Below are 25385 nucleotides of genomic sequence, written 5' to 3' on the forward strand. Positions count from 1 at the left end.
CCAGTGATTCATCTTTTACACATGACATCCAGTGCTCATCCCGAAAAGTGCCTTCCTTAACTCCCATCACCCACTTAACCTAACACCCTCACCCCTCTCCAGCAACCCTTAGTTTGTTGTCTAAATTTAAAAGTCTCTAATGGTTTGCCCCCTCTCTGTTTTTATCTTATTTTTCTATCCCTTCCCCTATGTTAATCTGTTGAGTTTCTCAAATTCCACATATGAGTGAAATCATATGATATTTGTCTTCCTCTGACTTACTTTGCTTAGCATAATACTCTCTAGTTCCATCCACATTGTTGCAAATAGCAAGATTTCATTCTTTTTCATTTCTGAGTAATATCCCATTGTATATATATATACACCACATCTTTTTTTTTTTTTTTTTTTTTTTCAACGTTTATTTATTTTTGGGACAGAGAGAGACAGAGCATGAACGGGGGAGGGGCAGAGAGAGAGGGAGACACAGAATCAGAAACAGGCTCCAGGCTCCGAGCCATCAGCCCAGAGCCCGATGCGGGGCTCAAACTCACGGACCGCGAGATCGTGACCTGGCTGAAGTCGGACACTTAACCGACTGCGCCACCCAAGCGCCCCTACACCACATCTTCTTTATCCATTCATCATTTGATGGACATTTGGCCTCTTTCCATAATTTGGCTACTGTTGAAAGTGCTGCTGTAAACATTGGGGTACATGTGCCCTCTTTGAATCAGCATTTTTGTATACTTTGGATAAATTTCTAGTAGTGCAATTGCTGGGTCATAGGGTAGTTCTATTTTTAACTTTTTGAGGAACCTCCACACTGTTTTCCAGCGCGGCTGCACCAGTTTGCATTCCCACCAACAGTACAAGAGGGTTCCCCTTTCTCCACATCCTTGCCAACATCTCGTTTCCTGAGTTGTTCATTTTAGCCACTCTGACAGGTGTGAGGTGGTGTCTCATTGTTGTTTTGATTTGTATTTCCCTGATGATGAGTGATGTTGAGCATTTTTTCATGTGTCTGTTAAGCCATCTGGATGTCTTCTTGGGAAAAGTGTTTATTCATGGCTTCTGTCCATTGATTTTTTTTTTTTCTTCCTTAGGGGAAAGTGGGATGAAATGCAGTGAAATGCAGTTGTTATTTTTCCCATTTTACAGACAAGGAAACTGAGGTGAAGAGCAATTAAGGAATTTGCTCATTTCACACAACTGGTAGCAGAGCTAGAATTCATACTCAGGTGTCTGGCTACAGAGCCATTATCCTAACCACTAAACAACACTACCTCTTTAATATTTGAAAAGTTTAAAGTTGCTGTCAGACATTTGTGAAATTGTTTTGCTTGTATGGTTTCCAGAATGACATTTGATTTCATTTCACATTTTCATTTTGATTATTTGAAAATCAGCTTGGACAAGGGAACCTTGTTATAATCCCTACTATTTAAGCCTTTTAATAAATGTTTATTTATTTTTGAGAGCGCGAGCATGAGTGCACCTGAGTGGGGAATGGCAGAGAGAGGTGGACAGACGATCGGGGCAGACTTTTCACTGACAGCAGAGAGCCAGAAGCAGGGTTTGAACTCAAGAACCATGAGATCATGACCTGAGCTGAAGTGCACACTTAACTGACTGAGCCTCTCAGATGCTCCTGTTATTTAAGCCTTCTAATTAAGAACATGCTTCACTGGGAAGCTGGATGGTCATGTGACAGGCCTGTATTTCAGTTCCCCCATGAGTGGTTTGGTCTCAGTATTTCTTCACAAACTTCCTCTCGTTTTCTGTTAGAGTCTATCATCCTTGTAGATACTGAGTTTTGTACTTGGTTTTGTAACACAGGGACTCACAAAAGTTCTCAAGTTCTCTCACTCTCCATTAGGTCCATGCCTGAGGAATGAATTTGAAAGCCCGATGGAAGCCAGGCTAAAAGGCCCTGAGACAGCTGTTCAGCAGAGCTGAGAATTGTTTTTTGTACAAATCTTGTCCTCACTAACCATATATGCATTAATGAGCTCATAATCTTTTAGGACTTGTACAAATCTGTGTTCCTGCTACCAAGATTCCTCTTCCTTGACTGATTGGAACTTAGATCTAAACAGGCTATACATTTGAATCCGAAGAAAATACAATAATGTAAAATAATATTACTCTTTTTATCCTAAGGCAAATAACATTTGTGTGTAACTTCTCCAAGCAGTGGTCACCACAGAACTGCTCTACCATTGTGAGAGTGAAGAAAGAGAAACTTTTGAGGCTGCTGGTGTTCATAAAATTTTTAAAAATCACTGATTTGAATTCCTTACTATGTGCCAGGCACTGAGCCAAGCACTTTATAAACATGCCATCATTTAATCCTCACTGTTTTTATACCCATTTAAACAAATTAAAAGTTGAGCAGCTTGCTTGAATTTACACAGCTGGAATTAGACCCCAGGTCTATGGGACTCCAGGGGCTATCCACCAGTATTTCCCATTTGCACATCTGTCATTGGGTATATTACTCAATAAGTTTCACATCATTGTAGCTAGAATATCAGAGTTGCTGAACTATAGAACATTCAAGCCTGAGGCTAAGGCTCAGGGTCACACGGCTTGTCAAGGGCAGTCACTCTGAACCCAAATTCAGGAAAAAATGCTGCCTTTTCTACTCTTTGATGACTAAACTAGGCTGTGTGGCATGCCCATTTCCTTTGCCCACAAAATAATTATCACTCCAGAAAAAAAGAAAACAAAAAACAAGGGAAAGTTGGAGTTTGCAAAAACAGTGAAAGTTGCTTTGGACCAGGAGTTCAACTTCATACCTTTTGTGGATTATTTTTGAGTGTTTGGGGTGATCCAGTGTCAATGCTTATAATCAGATGCTTCCAGGGTGTGGCCAAAACTTCTATAAACTCTGGTGTGGATTTAGCTCACAGATCAGCTGTGGCTATTGTCCTGGCTGCCAGGCAACGTTTGGCTGTTTATTTTGAGATCTACCCACATGTTGCATCAGAGGCCAAAACTTCATGAGGCTCTTCACTTCCCAGAGCAAGAAGTGCTCAGGCTTCTATTTTTATCTTAAATCTCTGTGTCCATTTTAATATATTTCGTGAATGTGCTGTGTACTCAGTTGAGATGGAATCATTTCATTTTCCCCAGATAGTGTTCACATTGCCTCATTTCTCAGTACTCTACTTCATCTAGCCTATTACACTCTGGACTGAATAGCTCTTCCCACCTCTGAGTCTTGCTCAAGCTGTTTTGCTCACTTGGAATGACTGTGCTGGCTCAGCCCCCATCTCCATTTTGTTGTTGTTGTTGTTGTTGTTGTTGTTGTTGTTGTTGTTGTTGAAAATTCAAATACAGGATTTTAATTTTTGAAGAAAGAGTCCACTTATTATTGCAAAGTTGATTGGCATTACTATTATATTTGTGCTCAAATCCAAGCCCTGCCACTTAACTGTGTAATCTTAGGTTAGTTACCTAACTTCTCTGAGCCTTAGTTTTCTCCTTTATAAAGTGGGGATAATAATGGTTACTTCCTAGGATTTTATGAAAATATACTGAAATCAGATACACAAGCACCTGTCACAGTTCCTGGCACATTTCCTAACACATGGAAGATTCTGTGGTCCCCACCTGGCTGGTTGATCACACTACAATAAATAATAGTTTCAATGTCTTCTGTGAAGCCTTTCCTAACCGTCTTCCAAACGCACATCTCAGAAATAGTCTCCCTCTTCTGATCTCTTGTTACATCATGTTGTACTTAAGATCCTATCACAGTGGATCTTATCTTGTATTGCATAAACGCTGGGGTATAAATTAGTGTCATAAGGAGATCTGCATGTTCTTGCCCAAAGAGAAGTCTCTACTTCATTCATAGATAATCCATTGTTTGTGTTTCATTGGATTCATGTTTTGTGTCCTGATTAAACACTATTGTTAGGTGACTGTTTTGAAGTCCTCCTTAAAAGCACCATTATTATGCTAAATAATTAAAGACTTTGCAAGAATGTGTGTCACGATGTGACAGCATGGCAAACAATAGACTAATTTAAACCTCTGAATATTCATTTCCTGAAGTGAATAATGTGTCATTACAGAAAGAAAAATGTAAACCTGGGTCCATAAATGAGACTTCTGAAGAATATCAGTGCTTTCCTTAGAAAGCTCCTCTTCAGCTGCCTTTTGTTCCAGGTGTTTTACAGGAAGCGGCTCAGGGTTTTGTGTGTTTATGTGCTTTTTAAAGTCTTACAACTCCTGGTTGAAGACATTGGTGCTAGAAATGACTAGATATTTAAATTTTGTTTTCTCTAACCAGTTTTCTGACTTGTGCTTTGAATAAAATTTCTGATGATTGAGTAAAAACTTATGTAATATTGCATTTGAGCCATCAGATAATACTCTTGTGTCTGTTCATGCGCAAATTCATAATTTAACAAATACTTGTTAGGCAACTATTGTTGCCAGGCTCTGGGGATGTGCAGCAACTGAGACAGGCATGGCCCCTGACCTTGTGGAGTTCAAGTTCAGGTCTGTATTATAAGTTTTGTGAGGAAAGAACTTGTTTATAAGAAATCCATGATTTTCTTTCTTTCATTATTTGAAATGTGTTATTAAATAATCTTATTGTGGTTCGGTAACAAATGATTTGGTTTTCTCTTGTGCATCTAACAGAACTAGTATTAAAAGTTAAAAATCGGTTACTTATTTAATTTAGAAAATGCTTAATATTTGTTTTGTGTTTTACCCAAATTGCCCTACTATTTGGTATCTAACTTGACCCTCACAATTACTCTGTAGGGTGCATGGTGTTCCAGTTGTGGGAAGCTAGATGCTTAGCAGGTTTAATGTGCTTGTTTGTGGAGTCATGGCCACTGAGAAGCCAACGGACTGAAACTTAATTTTTCTAATTTATTATGTTCTTGATTCAAGCTTAAAAACAAGAGGTATTAAAACTGTGTGTGTTAGAATGAAACTTTAATGGCTAATTAGAAGATGGAAACAAAGATTGGAATCAACAGTTATTTTTTATATTTTGTCTGATACCATATACTTAGCACTATGGTAGACACTGTGGGGAGCAGAAATGATCAATTTATAGCTTTATTGATAAGACATGACATACACTTAGAAACGAGCTCAGTAACCCTCTAACACAGCATGTGATTGAGTGTCCAAGTGAGAAGTACAAACGGATATAGGGGTTGAGGAGAGAGTATGAGCTAAAGCTGATTCAGGTGTTGTACCTTGAGCTAAATCTTCAAGGATAGGGGCCTGAGCAGGGAAAAGTCTTCCTAGGCATCTGGGAGTCTCATCTTGCTCTTCCCGGAGGAGGAAAGGAGCATGATGGTGATGATGGTGATAATACTAACTAGCGTTTGCCCATTGCTTACCACTTGGCCAAAGCAATGTTATAACTAGTTCATGTACATTAACTCACTTATTACTAACCTGAATGGAGTGGATATTGGTACCGTTGCCATTTCACAGATGAGGACACCGAGGCACAGTAACTTGTTTGAGGTTGCACATGAATTCAATGCCAGCTGAAATTCCACCGGACATTCTTGAGCCCAGAGCCCCCTCTTACACTCTTAGTCACTGAATTATGCTGCCTGCTGAGGTGCCTGTGAGACAGGAAAGACACCATTCTTGATGGAGGGGAGATGTGGATGGAGTCATGGTGAGAGAAATAGTGGAATAAGTAGGTTAGGCCGAATGGAGAGTTTAAAGTTTAGGCAGAAGACATTAGACTTTATCTAGGACACAGTGGCAAACCATTGAGAGCTTATGATTTCATCACATTGAGAACATGGTACACTTTTTTTTTTTTTTTCTTCTAGGTAAACTAGGGAGCCATAGACAAAGATTTGGGAGCTAGAGAATGGGGTAGAACAGAGGGTGGGAGAACAAGGTATGGAGCTATTAGAAGGGCCATGATGTAATCCAGGTGTGGGAGGTACATGATTAGACTGGGAGCGTGGGTGGAAATAGAAATGACAAGGACTGGAACCAGAACTGGGCCTGAACCCAGGTGATTCAGGGCCAAATGAGTTCCCTGTATTACATCATTTGGCACTTACAGCAACTCCACAGGCAGGTGGTATTACTACCATTTCTAAGGCTGTGGGAATGGGGATTACAGGAGGTTAATGTGGATTAGTAAGTGCTGGAACAGGGAGCTGAGCCTTCATCTGTCTCAGTGTCCTCATTTTAAGGTAAAATAAGATAGTTGGGTGATAAAGTAGGGTTGCTGAAAAGGTATAGAGAATTGTTCACGTAGTAAATGGTAAAGTCAAGGGAGAAATCAGCATTCCAAGGGAGCAACAATGTAAGAGAGAAGGCAGAGGGCTTGCGACTGAAGATGAAAACAAAGAGAAGAGTGGAGCAAGTGGAAGAGGCTTCCAGAAGGAAACATTATAGTGGGGATGAGAGACTGTGGAATTGCTCTGGCAGAGCAGCCATGAAGGAGAGGATGGTCAGGGATTCAGACTGGATCTGCAGGTGTGTCAGCAGGTAGAAGAGGCGTGTGCATATGTATGGCATGTGTTCTAGTAACTCCACAGCAGAGGCAGGTAGATGTGGGAAGGGGGATTCTTGCCAGGAGGGGTGGGGACAGGAAGATGGGTCAAGTTCAGGAGCACCTGTTGACTCATCTGCTGGCCTGCTGTCTGCCAGCCAGGGCTGGGGAGAGAGTAAGGTGAGGCCAGATGACCTGAGGGGAACTGGGGAGGCCAGCTAGCAGCACCTGCCAAGAACTATAAGTCTTCAGGCACCCCCAAGCAAGGGAGGGGACTCTGTTTTGTAATAGAGAACTAAGGAGCTGAGGAAGTAATATTTTTCATCAGCCAGATTTAATGGCAGCAGAACGGATGAGCAAATCCTCTAGGACCTCACCCTCCTAAGGGAGCCCTTAACTTGCCCAGTACCAGCCATTCAGCAGGGTCTGGGTGAGCTCACAATGCTTGGCAGTCACTCAGGCGCCACACGATGGTTGAGGTTGGTACTTACCAGAAACCCTGCAGAATCCAGGAAAAGGTATGGCCAGAAACCTGCCATGATTAAGAGTGGGGTCAGCAGGTGCGTGCACCCAACAGACAGCTCTTACAAAGAGACCCCATCTAGTGGAGGAGACCATTCCTGAGGCAGTTATGTGGTTACCTGATTATATAAAGTTCTGGAAGTAGACAAGGAAGATGCCCATCAGGACTGCTCATGGTGGCTGTAATGCTGGAGGTTATAATGCTGGGGCTGAGAGCTAGTGAGATGCACCTGAAAGGAAGGGCATGTAGGGTTTGGATATTTTAGGAAGAGAAGCATGCCAACCAGTAGCATTTGTGTGAATAAAAAATAAAGGGGGCATTGAGTGAGGTGTGCACTGAGGAAGGAAGGGATAGGCTGGTTGCCTGAAGCTGCTTTTCTGCTTTGGGAGATGGGGAGGGATTGGAGCATGGTGGTCTTTGAAGGCAAGAGAATGGATTTCAGTGTGAGGTAGTGGGCAACAGGAGTCCCACTGATTTACTTCGGATGGAAACTTAGAGGTGAGAATGCCGTGTAGGAAGATTAATCTGTCCAGAGTGGGTAAGAGAGCTAAAAATCTGGACTCTGGGAGACCTTTGCAAAATATATGTGAAAAAGGAAAGTTTCTATTTTCCAAGGTCTTAAAAGCATACCATCTTCCCTTCCTATCTGTAATTGTTTACTGCAGTAAACTTCCAAATTTATTACTGTAGCAAGTAACCGATTTGAAGAGATTTTGTTGAATAATGCTAGAAAACACCTGCCATATTGATTAAGTACAGAATTAATTTTTTTTCCAGGTTGCATTTACTCTTAACCAGCGTTGGTTTGTTTTAATGCAACTTGATGATCCAGCAAGATTATTTGAGGCGGGTCTGAAACTGATGTAGAACTCAAACATTTGTTTTACCACATAGGGTTCTTTTCCTGCCTCCGTTAGAGCACTTCAGTTGTAACAAAAACCTGCTGTCTGTCTTTCTGGACTCTAGACTCTGAAGGCTGAGACGGTGTCTTCCTCATTGTATGTACTCAGCCCCTAGCTCATTCCTTTTCAAATAGCAATTGTTGAATGGGTAGATGGAGAATGATTATAAAAAGATAGTTTTTCTCTGTTCTTTGTTACTCTGATTTATTCTTTAAGTTTATAAATGACCACTAATACTCTGGATGTAAAGAGATTTGTGTCGGTCATTTGGGATGGAGAGTACTGTAGTCGCTATACTTTACTCTGACAGCACTGATCCCACAGTGATATTTTGGTATGTATGAGTGCTGATGATTGTGCTTTTTTTTAAGCTTATTTATTTATTTTGAAAGAGAGAGGGAGGAGGAGAGAGAGAGAGAATCCCAAGCAGGCTCTGCACTGAGCCTAGTATGGGGCTGGAACCCACGAACTGTGAGATCATGACCTGAGCTGAAACCAAGAATTGAACACTTAACTGACTATGCCCCTGATGGTTGTGCTTTAAAATTGGCTGTCCCTAGATGTTAACAGGACTGTGCTGTGGTAGTCCTGCAGCAGAAAGTCACTGGCTTAGAAGTCAGGTGGCCTAGGTCCCAACCCTGGCACACACAGCTCAAAGGGCCCCTCTAGCCACCACCCCCCCAACAATCCCCACCTTTGCCTGGGTGATGCCCCTTATATTTTAATGACGATGTCACCTCCTTAGCATCACCTGTCCTGACCATCTTCTGAACTAATTCTGGTTGCCAAGTCTATGTTTTTATGGGAACCTGTGATTTTCCTTTATAGCACTTATCACAAGTAATTATTGCAGTGATTATTCTATTAATGTCCTGTCTGATGAGGCTGAAAGTTCCGCAGTGACAGGAACATGTCTAGCAATTGCACCACCGTGTTCCTGTCTCCTGACAGAGTACCTGGCACAAACTTACTCTGGGTAAATACACATGGGGCCAGTGAACTGCGGTAGATTTGACAAGGCACTTACCCTCTGTGAGATATCTTTTTCTTCACCTGTTTAAAACCACATATTAAGGTTTATCTTTAAAGTTCTTCAAGTCAGAGCTTTATGGATAAACTCTTCAATAACAATCAGTTATTCACATACACGATCAGAAATTTAAATGGTACAGAATTAAAATGAAACTGTATTCAATCCCTCACCAGAGATAACAAATATTAAAATTTCATTGTTTTCACAAATAGAAGAAAATAAAACAAACCACAGTTCACTGGAGTTGAATGGATTCACAGTGGGGTGGGATTATTTTCCTTATTTTCTGATCCCATGAAGTAGCTGTCCTATTTCACTTTCAAAATGTTTAGTGCCTTTGTGATGGGATAGAACTTTCATGGAGGGATCTGTGCTGAGAACAGGTGTGGCCAAGGCCTTCAGCTAAGTTCCTGTAACCTGCTCCATGCATATTTATAGCTATCCATGTAGATTTTACTGTTCTGGGGTGGGGGGGGCGGTTTGAAAGTCTTCTTTATAGGATTTGAGGATCACATGCAGCTATTGCTTAATAAAGGAGTAAGGCAGATTGGATATTCCAAGGCTGTGTGATTTCAGGAATGTTTTAATAAACATAGAGGTTTAGAAATAATGTTTACCTAAGGATTTGCAGTTTAAAAAGCACTTTCATGTAGAGTGTTTGGTCTTTGATTTTATATGATTGAGGGAAATCATTGAAGGAATGGGGTGTGGCAAATGTATACATTAATTCTCACAGATTAAAAAAATCTCAAGGAAAAATGAATATGTATTTGTCCTTTAATTTGATGGGAAAATCTACCTTGGTACATTTTCTAGCTCTTTATCCCAAAGAGAATGTGAGAGACACTACTCCACGCCTGCTACAGTGACCAAGTGTGGTATATTTTGGGGTGAGGGAGTGCCTTATTGGTGCCTAATAGTGCTCAGGAATAAAGTTCATATGGTTTGTTTGAAAAATCAGCATACTAAAACTTTGGGCTTTTATCTGAAAATTGTGGTAATTTACTATTAGCACCAACATACTCTACAGTAAGTGAGGTCTGTGGGGAAGGTGATTTTGTTCACGGTCCATGGGTTATAGTAGGTTCATACAGTCGCCTTGAGTGGTAGTGTGTGGGGGTGGTGAGAGTGAAGAAACCAACAAGCATGGGCTCCTCCTGCCCTGGGACTTAGCGTCAGAAATGGCTTAGAGCCAGACATCAGAGACAGGCTCTGGGTATTCTTGGCAGGGCAGCAGCTGTTTACTGACAGCCTGTTACTTAAGAAGTAAGTTACTTAAGAAGTGCCAGATGGAATCCCTAAGCTTTAAAACCTAACAGACTCAAATGTTATGGAGGTTTAAATGAGCCTAGGTTGGAATTCCCAAATAAACTAGGGTTGATTTAATATTCACCGGGGTAATGCAAGTTAAGTACTATCATAATAGTCACTAGTACCATGCAAGTATCCATATGCACTCCCCACTACTTGGGTGATTAGATTGCAGGGACTAATTCCACCATCCCCTTGCATCCCTAGGAATGGTGTATCTTGAAACTTCAATTATCATCATCACCTCTTGCCCTGCAGGGAGGAGCCTGGATGAGACAAATAATACAGCAGTATTACCTTTGCAATACCATTCCCACCTTCTCTTGCTTATGTGACACTGAAAGGACAATTCTGATCTTCCTGAGTCTTTTCTAGTGCTACATCCTGCTCTTTCTGTCTTTTATAATATCTTGGGACTAATGCATTAGTAATTTAATAAGCACCTACAATATGCCAGACATTTATTTATCTCAAATACCTAAAACCCTGCAAAAGAGCCAACATTGACCTCATTTTATATACCTAGGAAACTAAGACTGCTAGTAATTGGCAGAGCTCACATTTGAACAAAATTCTGTCAAGTTTTAAAGTCTGTGTTCTTTCTAAAAATAAGGCAGACAATAATTAAAATATTTACTGAGCACTTATGCACCAGGTAGTAATAAACTTATAAGATAGTTATCTACTAAAGAAAAATTGAGAAAGAGGAAACTAAAAATCAGAAAATTGCCCAAGATTATTTAGTAAGTAGTACACCCCAAATTTGCACCCATTTAATCTGGTCGTAAAGGCTTTGCCCACTGAGCAAGACCACCTACTGGACTTTTGTGGGAGTTGTACTCTAGAAGAGGTAAAACCAAGGTAGAGTTAAGAACAAGTATGGTTAAGAGGAATTGAAAGACAAAGTGTTTTCAGGTTAACCAGAATCAGACTTTCTCTTTCTTTACTTTCTAGGTGTCAGCTTCTTCTGCTTCCACCAGCAAGTCTTCCAGTATGAATCCCACAGACACCAAGGTATGAATAGTCTTTAAGGGTGTACTTGGGTGAACACCTTTAAATGATTATTTTATAAAGCAAAACAAATGTAGACTGACAAACGTGTTATATGTCCTAACAAGCTTAAGTTATGGAAGTAAACATTTTCTTCCTAATTTATAGAGATCTTTGGAAACCCACCTTTCCTTTTAATATTTACCTCAAGTATCATCTGTGCACTTCTACATTGTTTTAGAATATCTAGACAAGAGAGGTAATCCAGAGATTTTTTGTTGTTGTTCTAGGCTTGATGGAGTTTTTAAATGATAAAATGATCTAAGTACATTTTTCTGGATATAGTGAAGAATATGAATGCTTCTTATTAAAATAATAAGAATATTCTTATTTTATAATATTCTAGCCATTTAAAACTCAATGTACAGGGGCGCCTGGGTGGCTCAGTTGGTTAAGCATCCAACTTCAGCTCAGGTCATGATCATGGTTAGGGAGCTCAAGCCCTACGTTGGGCTCTGTGCTGAGAGCTCAGAACCTGGAGCCTGCTTTGGATTCTATGTCTCCATTTCTCTCTCTTCCTCCCCCACTCATACTCTGTCTCTCTCTCAAAAATAAATAAACATTAAAAAAAATTTAAAAAAATAAATAAAACTTAGTGTACAAATGAGAAAATTTATACTAAGTGAACATGAAACAAGTGACATAATACTGGTTACTTTAGATACTTTCTTAAGTTTGTGAAATTTTAGTCCTATGGGACAACATCTTATTGATAAACATTTGAGCTCTATTTGGGATTTATTCTAATAATTATTTCTTGGAATTTCAGTAGAAAAAGAATGCTGTACAGTGGAGTTATCACATAGAGTAAGCCTAGTTCTGAAGAGTTGGCTAAAGCTGCCTTAACCCTCTCCCTTAGTTACCATATCTCAAGCTGTGTTTCTTGGACAATTGGGGTGGAGAATTAAAGCGGGCACATTTTCAAGAAGCTCTTAACTAATTTTTATGAGCCAGTATCCTTTAGTGCCCTTAAAAGCTAACCCAGCTCCATTATTATTAAGTTGCTCTTGTTTAAAATCACTGACATGTTTTTTGCTTTCTGTCTTCCATGTTACTTTGCTATCCCAGTAGGATCCTATATCAAAACTTAGTACTGGCACTGTAATTTAGTGCTGTTGGGAGATCCTGTAGTGTCTTGTTGAGCTGTTTATTTGTTTGTTTTAAATATTTATTTTAAATATTTAGATTTTAAGTATTTAAAATGTTTAATTATTTAATTCAAATATTGTTGAGAGATAGCATGCAAGCAGGGGAGGGGCAGAGAGGAAGACGGAGAATCTAAGCAGGCTGCAGGATTCGAGCTGTCGTTGTAGAGTCTTATATGGGGCTCAGACTCATGAACCATGAGATCATGACCTGAGTTGAAGTTTCATGCTTAACCAACTAAGCCTCCCAGGTGCTCCTCATGTTCAGCTATTTTTGAAGGACATTGTAAGTATCTTGAAGTATACTGTTCAAATCTCTTATAAATGTCATCTAGCATTTCTTTTAACTTAAAAAATTTTAATCTAAAATTGTTTTTATTTAGTATTTTACATGAATTTTTAAATTGTTTTCAAACTATACATTACCTGATCTATTCATCTATTAGTTGTCACTATTTACGAAGACCAAGCTTAATCTTAGAATATTAAAAAAAACTTATCTCAGACTACCGGAGAAGCATCAACCAATAACAATTATCATTGAGTTCAGAGTCCATGAAAAATTAAAGAAAGGAGAGCCACAAATCTAGGATTTCTTTTTTATTATTTTGGTTCTCATTTGACCCATTGCCTGACTCTAATCCATTGCCCCTGACTTTCATTTCGAGGACCAGTGCTTATTTCAAGTGTCCACAAACCCTTCAACCATTTGCTAAGGATTAATCACGAGAATTCCTGGAAGTCCTACAGAACTAGAGGAGGGGAGGAGAGAGAGGGGAAAGTAGGGAAAAAGTGGGAGAGACCAAAATAAGTGTCTTGGTGATGAAATATCACCAATGGCTGACTCAGGACCACTTTTGGCATCAACTCCCTTTCTTGGTGGATTTCAGTTACAATGTTTTTGTGATGTTTGTGTCATAACATTTATACTAGCCTTCTCTTGAAGATTTTTGTGAATGTGAACTTGAGTGTATTTTTTCAAATATCTTGAGCTTTTAGAAAAAAGATGTTAATTCAAGATAATACCTATACTGAATCCTGTGTTCCATACCTTTCAAATAAAAGTCCATATACCTCTGAAGAGGAAGGATATGTCTAGATCTAAGTTCTTTCTCTCTTGCCCCTGGTGCATTAGAATCAGTGGTCATACTGCTGTAGTTAAGATGGAAGGTCAGATTTCTAATCAGGATAAAATCCCTGAAAGACTATGTAGCATGAACAATGGAACCAGATGGCCTGGTGTGGAATCTCATTTCATATCAGCCATGGTATTCAGAAACACATCTTTGCTTTTGTTTCCTTATCTGTACAGTTTGGATAATAGTACATGTTTCACAAGCCTATGTAAGAAAACAAACATTAAGGGTATTAGTGCCTGTCCCACAGCAGATGCCCAGTAGGAGCTGTCTAACACTGGAGAGACAATGTTGTACAGTGTGGTGATTGAGAACACAAAACCCCAGCTCTACCATGGGTATCCTTGGGAAGTTATTTAACTTCTTTGTACCTAAATTTCTCATCCCTGAAGTGGAGATGATGATGATAGGATGATGATGATACCTCCCTCATAGAATTATTATGAGGACTGAGTTGGCATATGTAAAGTTTGGAGCAGTCCTTGATACTAAGAGGTAATCAATAAGCATTAGTTATTATTGTTATCACTATTATGTTAAGCACCACCACCTTCACCAAAAATAAATTTGGGAAATGTATTAGCAACTACTAATAAAAATATTCCATTATAAACTACTTACTTACATGTGTGAGCATAAATTCTTAATTGTTTTGTAGAGTTCTTCCTTGCAACATCTTGATTGACAAATTACAAAGTAGAAGCTGTTCATAGATCTAAACCACTACAATACCAGCTGCTTATTTTCCTTAATAATCATTAATAAATTTCATTTGCATAAATTCAAAAAGCATAGTAGCAAATACAGAAACTAATTAACAAAGATCCTAATTGAAAGGATCCCAAATTAAAATTCCTTTAAAAAGATTTGTGTGGTTATGAACTTGGTTTCCTTCTCAAACAATATGTGTGTTGGTATAATGAGGGTCCGTTCATTATAGGAGGAATGTTTGTATTTTCATGGCTGAAGCACAAGGCATGATACATCAAGAGGGTATTTGGTGTTGGCTTTTTCAAATAGAATAAAAAATAGGAGTTTATGTTAACACCACCAAATAGATAAAAAGGAAAGAAATGACAGGAAATATTAGGCCTAATTTTTCATCTTTTATTTTGAAAAGTTCAAAAATGTTTAATCCAGTTTTATTCCAGTTTTCACATCTTGCCTATACCAAGAATGCATGTATGTACTTAAGGGATTGTATTTTTTGACACAAATGACCTTTGGTTGGGTAAAAACGAGTAAAACACTCCAGTAAAGGGCTTAAGTCACAATGAGACCTTCTGAAGCATTCTTAGAACTTTAGATTATATTGTGCATAAAAAATCTATGTACTGTTTACAGGATTGTTATAAAATTTCAGAAAAAAATTTGACAGTACTTATGGCTATTGATTTGGTCATAACCAAGCATTAGAAATATAGGTGGAAGAAAATGGCCCAATCAGCCTGTACACAGAGAAATTGAAGGAAAGGGGTCAGAAGTTAGTTTTTCTAATGGCGATTTTATAGATTTTTATCATGGAAAAAAAAGTAAATCCAAATTGCAATATTTGCTTGAGGCTTTAGAATTTTAGCGCCTACCACTTCTTGGAGTTACATACATATGCATGGAGTAGATGCAGTAGAGGAGTAGAACGAGTCTCGATATAAACATTTAGCCCAATGATACATGATACTTATTTGACTGTCAGATTAAATAAAATCACACTTGGGGCTGTGCTCTTGTATTAGGCTATTCCAGTCAGCAAACAGATGGAAGGACAGCATTCCCCCAGCAAGAAAAGACCCAAAAAACAGGTGATGTGGTTCATTGTACTAGGGGACATTTCTGTTTGCTAATGGTCGCCTCACCTGCTCAGCATGCACTAATAATTACAGTTCGAGATCTTCAGTAACTCACTCATCACGGACTTTGTGGTAGGCTTGGTGACCCATCGCTCATATTCTGGCACTAAAACTAAATGTCACTGCTTTCTGTTCTCCTTGGCTCTGTCACCATCCCATTGTTTCACACTGACAGCCAAAACCTGTGGTATTTCACACAAAGATTAGTCATATCATTGGCTTTGAAGGATGAAGATTTTTTTTTGTTTTGCTTATATATTAGCTACAATGTTGTAGCAATAAATTTTTACATATCTTTGGTACACATAACAAAAGTAAGATGTAAATTGCTATCTAAAAGTAAGAGCAGAGTGTTAGTGTACTTAACGTGTTTATCTAAACAGTTAAAATTCCAAGAAAAGTATAATAAACTTAACTCAGAAAGCTTATATTTAGATCAAAATCATCTCCTTTGGAAAGCTTTCTTAGTTGAAGAAAATCTATGTTAAACTTTATAAACTATGTCTTTTTTTTCCTTTCTTCTGTAATTCATTCTGTCTTTTCTTTATTTTTCTGAGTTTAGGCTGCAAAAACAGAACCTGAAAACAAGTCACAATCAACTAAGGTAAGTAATTTAAGTCAACTAGTGAGTTGTTTGGATTCTTAGCAGTAATAATGAATAACCAATTTACTCCATTGGTGCTGCTGAATGGTAAAAGGATTTTTTTGTCAGCTAATTTAATTAATTTTGGATTACCCTTTTAAACATTTTATAGAGCATAAGTGAATAATTATAACATTAAGTCCATACATTAAAATGAATTTATTTTGTAAATGAAAACAATATATTTCAGAAGGCATTTTGTTCAGGTCTAGATTTTTGTTATAGTTGAAGTCATTGTTAAAAAAAGCAGTAGGAACCAAGGAGAAAGGACAAAGGGTAATGAGTATCCAGTTACTTTAAAAATGGGACATCAAGAGTAAATGTCTTTTGAACCCAGCACCTAGATGACTTACAGATAAGAGTCTTTGCTAAGAGGATCCTAGGTTTATCTTAACAGTTTTATCTCAGTTTGTGGAATGAGTTCCAGTTTCTCAGGAGACAACTCTGACTTTCCCTTGGGAGTGGCTTCCCTGACTCATGGCTGTCTAGACTGAAAGCCAATCTGTATCCATGTGGAGATGGACCCCAGGGTGTCTGCAGGCAAATGTTTATCCTACATATGATGGTGCACATTACTTCTTTCAAGCATGCTTAAGCAAATACTCAGATAAGACTGCAAAGCTTCCTGTGGGAAAGCACAGAGATGTCCTTTAAATGCAGGCAAGGGGAGGTCATCTGGGTGGAAGGTGAATTTATCTGATTGTATGTAGCTCCTTTGGGTTTACCGCTCAGAATGATAATCTTATAGTCCACTACAGAGGAAGAATTGAGCTGCAAGGTGGAAATCATCTGCTGTTCCATTTGGTTGTTTACACAATCTCAAGAGAATTGGGTTTCTGGTGATATCTCCTTCTCGACTTGTAACACAGAAAAGACTATGTAAATCATTAAATTGCAGAAATACCATGTTCATTCCCTACAAAGGGAGATTTTTATTTTATTTTATTTTATTTTATTTTATTTTATTTTATTTTATTTTATTTTATTTTATTTTATTTTATTTTTTAAAAAAATTTTTTAATGTTTATTCATTTTTGAGACAGAGAAAGACAGAGCATGAATGGGGGAGGGTCAGAGAGAGAGGGAGACACAGTATCTGTAGCAGGCTCCAGGCTCTGAGCTGTCAGCACAGAGTCCGATGTGGGGCTTGAACTCATGGACCGCGAGATCATGACCTGAGCTGAAGTCAGATGCTTAACCGACTGAGCCACCCAGGTGCCCCCAAAGGGAGATTTTTAAAAGAAAGAATCTAGAGTAGGATTCCCAATCAACAAACTCAGAGGTCACAGTGATCATGTGACATCTCTGTGAATGGACTTGCGTTTACTAAATGATCTGTATGAATTGTGAAAAACAGCCAATAAGTTAGGGATACATACCTATTTGAAAAATCATTCTAAGTGAAATGCTAATTTTTTATTACTCTTATGATTGTCATTATCATGCTGTTGGTAGAATAACTATTGACAAGCAGAACATGTGTATTCCTCTAAGTGAGCCTTTCCCAAGTGAGGCAGAAGGGTCTAATTTGGAGTTCTGTTCTTAAGCCTGTTTGGAAGTAATAAAAGAAAGGACTCCAATGTAACTGAGATTTTATCTTTTGAAATTAACAGCCATCTGTGGTTCCTGAGAAAAAAACCCAAGAAATAAAGCCAAAGGAACACAAAGAGGTAAGTGACCATCATTAAGACTTGTTATCAGGGGTGCCTGGGTGGCTTAGTCGGTTAAGCGGCCGACTTCGGCTCAGGTCATGATCTCTCGGTCCGTGAGTTCAAGCCCCACGTCGGACTCTGTGCTGACAGCTCAGAGCCTGGAGCCTGTTTCAGATTCTGTGTCTCCCTCTCTCTGACCCTCCCCCATTCATGCTCAGTCTCTCTCTGTCTCAAAAATAAATAAACGTTGGGGTGCCTGGGTGGCGCAGTCAGTTAAGCGTCCGACTTCAGCCAGGTCACGATCTCGCGGTCCGTGAGTTTGAGCCCCGCGTCAGGCTCTGGGCTGATGGCTCAGAGCCTGGAGCCTGTTTCCGATTCTGTGTCTCCCTCTCTCTCTGCCCCTCCCCCATTCATGCTCTGTCTCTCTTTGTCCCAAAAATAAATAAATGTTGAAAAAATAAATAAATAAATAAATAAACAAACGTTAAAAAAATTAAAAAAAAAAAAAGACTTGTTATCAGTAGGTAGGTGAAGCCTTTTTTGTGAGTGAGGGATAAAATTCTGAACTCTCATTTATTTGTTTTTCTGGCTAAAATGGCACCACCATGTGGCAGTAGCAGGATTTGCAATTTATTAGTGTCCTATGAATGCTCGCACTTCATAGAGGAAAGCATCAATATTTGTTGTGTTGTTAACAGTGTGGTGTGTGTGTTTCAGCCAAAAAGCCTACCCAAGCATGCATCAGATACAGAAAGCAAGCATGTTCATAATGAAAAAGCAGTTTCCAGATCAAGTGAGCAGTCGACATCTGAGAAATCAACAAAACCAAAGGTATACCTCTCAGATTGATAGGAAAACACTACCATCAACTAGAGAATAAGATGCACGTCCTCTATCTATATGGACATGTGTAGTTGAATCTGTGGAGCTATGCTGAACATACCTTGTATTGTAAGGATTTGGTGCTATCATTTTACTGGTTTTGCAAATAACCTTGTGGAAACTTGGGCCTCTGGAAAGCTCAAGAAATACATCAGATTGGTTGAGGGGAAGTTCAGTCCACCCTTCTTCCACTGCTCAGCAGTGCCCAGTCATGACTACAAGGCAGCAGACTCTGGTGTCTCGTGGACGGGAAGCTTGGGGTACTGGTTGCTACCTGGGCCCCTCTTCTCAGAGTTAGGAGCACAGATGCTCTGCATGATCTGCTCTTTACATGGAACTCTGAAAGAGGTGTTTAGAATTTCGTTGTAGAAGAGATGAATTTATAGAGCCAAAAAATCAGAAATAGATTCCATGCACAGCTAATGGAGGTCAACTCTTTGAAGAATAAACTCTTATGAGAAGAACTTTTCCATTGAGAGCTCTTAGAAGACATCTAGTAGACCTGCTTGACAAGGGACTTGATAGAAGGTAGTTATACAAATGTAGCTCATCACTTAAAGGCAGCCATTATGTGTTTTGTTCAATTCTATTTTGTTTGGCTTGCAGTATTACTAAAATTTTTTTAATGCGTTGCCAACAATTCAAGTCATAATGTTTCACATAAAATTCAAATTTCTAGCTTCTCTTGAAACATCAGATTATGTGGCAACAATTGGCTACAACTTTATAACAATTTATCACAGTCCCTACCTGGCCCCCTTCAAAATTTGTGCACCTGCGTGCACTCTGTAGCTCTTGAGTCCAGCCTTATGTGGTCCCCACTGTTGTACTATGTGTAGTAGAAGCTAGTAACCTTTTCCTCAGCACTGTGTCCATGATAGTTATAACTGGCTCAGTAGTGATACTTGAAATGCTTGATCTTGAAAACAGTCATTCAAAGATACTTAGTTCTGTTAATCTTTTTATCCCCTTTAGACTAAATCACAGGATGCAATTTCTGCTGGCAGAGAAGGTGTTGCTGATATAGCTGCAGCATCTGCCAAACCAGATAACAAGGTAAGCATACCTAAGCAGACATGAAGTGTATGTGGGCCTCACTGCCTGTCGGGTCTCTCTTATGAAAAATGCGTGCTCGGTGAAGACCCATTACAACCTGGGTTTTCGTTTGGTTCTCAGTAAGCATTTAGGGATCTGGTGCTACCATTCTCAAATAACCTGTATTTGGTACAACCGAGCACTGTTCTTTATGTGAAATTTAGTGAAGAAGAGGATACATCTAAAAGACACAGAGTGAGCAAGATAACAAAACTGATTTGAGAATTCATGTGTTCAGTAAATATTTACTGAGCACCTGCCATGTGTAAGGCCTAGTATGAGTACCAAGAAAATTAAAATGTGAGTTGACTCAGACCCTGCTTTCAACAATATTTATAGCTTTGAAATTAAGCAAATAAAATTGCCATATGTGAATAAGCATTTCTCTCAGCTTTCAACCTGGAGAGCATCTATCTTGATATGAGTAAATAACAAGCAGTCATAACATGTACATGAGTTGATAGGGGAAGTTTTCAAAGGACACATCCCAGCCCTCTCAGGAGAGAGTATATATGCCCCTCTGACTAATGATGGGCAAGTCTTCTTTAGATCATTTGAAGAGCTATTTCAAATACTAGCCTGGAAATGTAAGATGAGACGTAGTCTACTGTTTCTACCCATAGCAAGGCAGAGTTACTAATCAGTTTACAGGCCATGTCTCCCTAGAAATGCTCCTTACTTCTCTGGAAGCCCCAATTAACTAATTGCAGCAAAAGTAAGAAGATAGAAATGAATTTTTTAAAAAGTAGTATTGATTTATCTGTTTTCCTGATTTTCAAAATAGGAAAAGTATCCCCCTTCAGGCTAGATGGTAAGGAAGGTCATAGGATAAAAGTATGGCACATCTTGAAACACCAGTTTTTCTCAGATTTTGAAAAGGAAGAGACACATTAGTTTGTATGCAAACTAATGCAGATATTCTATGGAATGATGGAAAAAATTACATAAACCTTTAAATGAAAATACTCATATTTAAAAAAAATGTGTTTTCTTGTATATTTTCTTGAGACTCCCACCCCCTCCCCACTCTAAGGATAAATGTTACTCTCTGTTGTTGATGAGGGGTACTTAGATGAAAACGTTTGAAAAATGGTTAGATTTAAGACAGAAGATTAGATTTGTTCAAAAAGATTTAAAAATGTCATCAATTTGAAATTTTATGCTAGATATAAAGTAGCCAGGGAAAAAGTGAAAGCTAACCAGTAACATGAGAGGCATATGTGGAAGTCTGGTGTGCTTGAACTTGTGGCAAAGCATTTCACTTTGTTTGTCTCTGATCCATCTCCCTGAAGTGAGATTGATCAGATCTTCAATTGGGGCTGGCGTACTTAGCATGTTTAAAGCACTGTCGTGTGACTGCAGGACACCCTAGCAGCAGGCTAGCGCATCCAGGGGCGGGAAGAAGACAGAATCCCTGGGACTGCATTCTAAGGCAGATTAAGACAAGCTCCCACTAGAAGCTCTTTGGTGGGGAATGGAGGGCTTCTGTCTGTTTGCAGGATTACACACACTTTGAGTAGATCCAATTTGAGTTTGGCATGAAGGGTAGGTAGCTAGGATTGCAGGCTTGCAGATGCATCAGAGTGGAAAAGTGTGAGATGTGTTCTGGGTACAAAGTGAATTCCATTGAGGGTGGGGCACACGGGGCATGAGCAGTGGGACTGTAAGACCAGAAAGACAGGTCCAGGCACTGCTGTGGATAGTGCTGAGATGAGTGGTAGCTATTTAACCAGTAGAGGATACACACTGGAGGTTAGAGAACACACAGAGTGGTGGCAGTGCACCGAGTTGTGGGATTGAGTGACCACAGTCCTAAGTGAGCCTAAATTAGAGCTGGGATAGAATGAGATAGTGGGGAGAAATGCCAGAGGCACTGCAGAAGTGAAATCTTCAGGTTTTAGAAAAGAATTGGCTGTAGTGGGCAAAGGTATCATAAACTCTGAGATAACCTTGGGCTTCAGATCTGAACGAGCTAGGTTGGTAACCCTAAAGTGAGTCCACGGGGGCACTGTCTGGTTCCTGCAAGTGTAGGGCCGGCTCTGATGAGAGAGAGTGCCTCCCTAAATTGTGACCTGGTCCTTGGTTATGACTGATGGGTGGACAGGTCAGAAGGAGAACTGGTTGAGGTCAAAAGTGGCCTGATTTTCGATAGGCTGAATTGAAATGTTGGAGAGAGATGTTGAAATGCCCAGAGTCTAAGAGACCCCCAAAAACGAACCACCAGAGTCCAGAGTCAAAGCTAAGCAGCAGGGGTCATTTATTGCAGGTTCGAACCTGGACCTCTGCGCCCCCGTTGCCAGTGACGCCAAGAGGCCCTGAGAGAGGTTTTTACACCCCTTTTATAGACAGGTACAAACAAGTCATGGGGAAATCAGGAATTTTCCACAGTTACAGAGCTGCGATTGGTTGGTGTTGAAAGTTGGACACTTAACAGTATTCGATTGGTTCCTGCCTTTAGGTCAGACCACAACCGGGGGTACAGGTATCACAATGATTGATCAGGAATACACGGATGTGCCAAGCAACAATGATTGATCAGGAGTACACGGATGTGCCAAGTAACAATGGTTGATCAAGAATATACGGATGTGCCAGGCAATAATGATTGATCAGGAATACATGGGCGCGCCAAGCAATTGTACAGAAGCGGAACAAGCTGGTTAAGCTTGGTTAGGTTTCAGTTTCCCATAACTTAAGCTTTTAAGTTTCAATTTTCTCAGGCCTCTCAATGTGTAGCAAGGCAATTGGAATGTTGTTCTGAAGGACAGAGGGGGCAGAGAGGAGGAGGAAGGAAGGAGGGGATAACAAATATGAATGCATACCTGCATAAGGTTGTGGTTGAATCTTCAGAGTGGATTTGGTTGCCCAGATACACGCTCTCACCCTGGTGACCCCCGCGGTGTTTTTAACAATAGCGGTGGTCACTTATTTAGCACTTAATCATCCAACGAGTACCTACATAGTGTTTAGTATGTACCAAACACACTTTGATAGATGAATTGATCTAATTCTCATAACCCCCTGAGGGAGGTGCAGTTACTGTCCCCGTGTCACACATGGACGTTACTGAGCTACAGAAGAGGTGGCCTGCCTGAAGACTCATGTGGGCAGTGCATAGGAGCTGGTGTGCTCTCCACCCCCCATGCTCTGCCACCCACATTTCAGAGACCTCCATATGGGATGCTTTTCTGTTGTCTTAAACCTGGCATCTTCACCTGTCTACTTCCTTTCAGTCCCTGCAAGTGTTTGGCCCTGGCTCTAGAGAATGGTTTTGCTTCGGGCCACCAGTGCAAGGCAGAAACGTGGAATGTGTAGGGCTGGGGGCAATGCAGCAGGAGTGACAGAGAATGATGGCACAAATGCCAGAGGAGCCCTAGGGTGGTGCTCAGTCATGGCTGCTGTGAGAGATGTGTTGGGTTAGGGGTGCTTACTGAAATCACACTTCAGAAACGATTATGTGTGGGTCAAGCATGGAGATTGCAGATTGGAGACTTATCGGCAGTGTTCGAAAGAGCAACTGAAACATTTTAGGGAGATTAAGAAAGGAGTGGATGGTCAAATGCTAAGTCAGGGAGTGAGAGGTCTTAATGTGTGCAGGCAAAGGTTGAAAGAGCAACAGTGAGAAGTGGCCACTTAGAGAAAAAATTCTTGGGTGCTGTGGGCTGACTGTGGGCCCTTGGAGAGGCAACCAAGAGCAAAGAAGAAAGAGATGGTAGTTCCGGATTCAATTCTTGGTTTTTCCTTTACTGTGTGACCTAGGAAAAATTACGTCACATCTCTGAGTCTTGCTCTCCACATCACTAAATGAAATAAATTATGCTGTTCTGGAAAAGGATATGGCATTTACAACATGTTGTCTGGCACAGAGGCAGATGTTCAATATATGATCTATGCTGTTAATATTAGACTCATTTTTAAATATGTAATATCATTGAACTTGTTGAATTACTTAGTAATTTGAATTTGTTAGATTATTGAAGAAAAATATGTGAAAAAGTTTTTATTTCTTTCTAAAATCCACCAGAAAAAAGAAAAGAAATCATTAACGTCTGCTGTACCAGTTGAATCCAAACCGGGTAAACCATCTGGAAAGGTATGAAGATAGCAGTGCATTTCTACATAAGATATTTATTTATTCATAGCCTCTAAATTTATTCGGATCTGATTTTTTAAGGGCAAACTATATGAGGTAGGGTAACTTAAAGACCCTTCTCATGAATTATTGCTATAAGCTAAAATTGTGAAATTTTTTCAGGTATGTTTGTAACATTCAAAATATTTTTTTTTAAGTTTATTTATTTGTTTTGGGAGATAGAGACAGCATGAGCAGGGGAGGGGTATGATAGACTGAGAGAGAGAGAATCCCAGGCAGACTGTACTGTCAGCTCAGAGCCCGACACAGGGCTGGAACTCACGAAACCACAAGACCACGACTAGACCCAAAACCAAGAGTCAGACGCTTAACCAGCTGAGCCATCCAGGCACCTCTGTAACATTTTATATTCTAACCTTCTGTTCTGAAAACTCTAGTTACATCTGGTGGAGTTTACATTACAGTTTCTATCTTGCAAATATACCTTCTTTAACCAGAGGTATGACTAAAGAATTTAAGACACTTCTTCATTCTGAAATTCCCAAATGAATCGGTCTAAAGCTAACAGGTCCCAAGTTGTATTACATGATCAGGTGAATTCCTAAAATTGTAGTGGGAATACGGTTGTTGAAAAAAAAAAAAGTTAAATAATCATTTTTAACTTAAGTAAATAAAGGGTCTTTTCCCAAATTCTTTTTTTCCCTTTTAAATTCAGAATATTCTTCACAATGAGTCTTTTTAAACCTCAGAGATAGGATGGAGGCACTCCTTCATTATACTAATTAAAGTCCATATTGACAGAATAGATTGTCACGTCTTATAAGCTTAACATCCCTTTCAAGTAATTTGTTTTGTAGACTTCTTTAGGCAAGCAAGTAAACAAAAAACCACAAATGAATGAAGGAACACAGGCAATCTATCTTTGAAATAGATTCTATTTGGGAGAGGTACTATATAGACATTTTGTTGGAGTTCTTTGTAAATATGTAACTCTGGGAAACTATTGATAAGGAATGAATACAAAGAATTTCTCCTATTGCATACAATTATATGATCTTATTCTTTGTTTTTGTTTTTTTAACTGAGGACATTGGAATGGGAACTTTAATGAGCCATTCATTTGTTCTGTAGTTACTGCCATTAGACTTACTGAAGTTGTTGTGATTCTTATCTGAACATGGCTTTCTATTTTTGTAACCTGAAATGTGTACTCTGGGGCCTTACATAATAAAGTCTATTAGTGACTAGATTTTAACTATTTTAATGTTTGAAGAACTTTTGATGTTTGGTGTTTTTCTGCACAGAATTTTTGGTTTTTTTGTAGTTAAAAAATCAGAAGTGAAATATGTATTACAAATAGCATTTAAATACCTGCTCTCTTTCTTTTCTAGTCAGACCTGGATGCTGCTTTGGATGACTTAGTAGACACTTTAGGAGGACCTGAAGAAACTGAAGAAGATACCACAACATATACTGGACCTGAAGTTTCAGTATGTGATCTTGGTATCTGTAAAGATTTATACTTAATGGGTAGGAAAGGAAATAAGGTCATGGTCATGAGGACAAAAGAATACCTAGTGTTGTGTTGC

At 39.4% G+C, this 25385-nt stretch overlaps 1 protein-coding gene across 16 annotated transcripts in view; it reads left to right on the plus strand.

Moving 5' to 3' along the window:
* CAST (calpastatin) overlaps positions 1 to 25385 on the plus strand; it is a 109625-nt gene that overhangs the window by 47232 nt on the left and 37008 nt on the right. For 6 of the 16 annotated variants that reach the window (XM_023258676.2, XM_011284752.4, XM_023258673.2 and 3 more), the window contains 8 exons: positions 11208 to 11267; positions 15318 to 15383; positions 15994 to 16035; positions 17688 to 17744; positions 18444 to 18557; positions 19584 to 19664; positions 23728 to 23796; positions 25188 to 25286. In XM_023258676.2, coding sequence (XP_023114444.2) covers positions 11208 to 11267; positions 15318 to 15383; positions 15994 to 16035; positions 17688 to 17744; positions 18444 to 18557; positions 19584 to 19664; positions 23728 to 23796; positions 25188 to 25286 — 588 coding nt within the window. The remainder of the gene's footprint in view (positions 1 to 11207; positions 11268 to 15317; positions 15384 to 15993; positions 16036 to 17687; positions 17745 to 18443; positions 18558 to 19583; positions 19665 to 23727; positions 23797 to 25187; positions 25287 to 25385) is intronic. The other 10 variants (XM_023258688.2, XM_023258685.2, XM_023258679.2 and 7 more) reach the window with 3 other exon arrangements.

This window comes from Felis catus, chromosome A1 (assembly GCF_018350175.1).
Source record: "Felis catus isolate Fca126 chromosome A1, F.catus_Fca126_mat1.0, whole genome shotgun sequence".
Taxonomy (NCBI): domain Eukaryota; kingdom Metazoa; phylum Chordata; class Mammalia; order Carnivora; family Felidae; genus Felis; species Felis catus.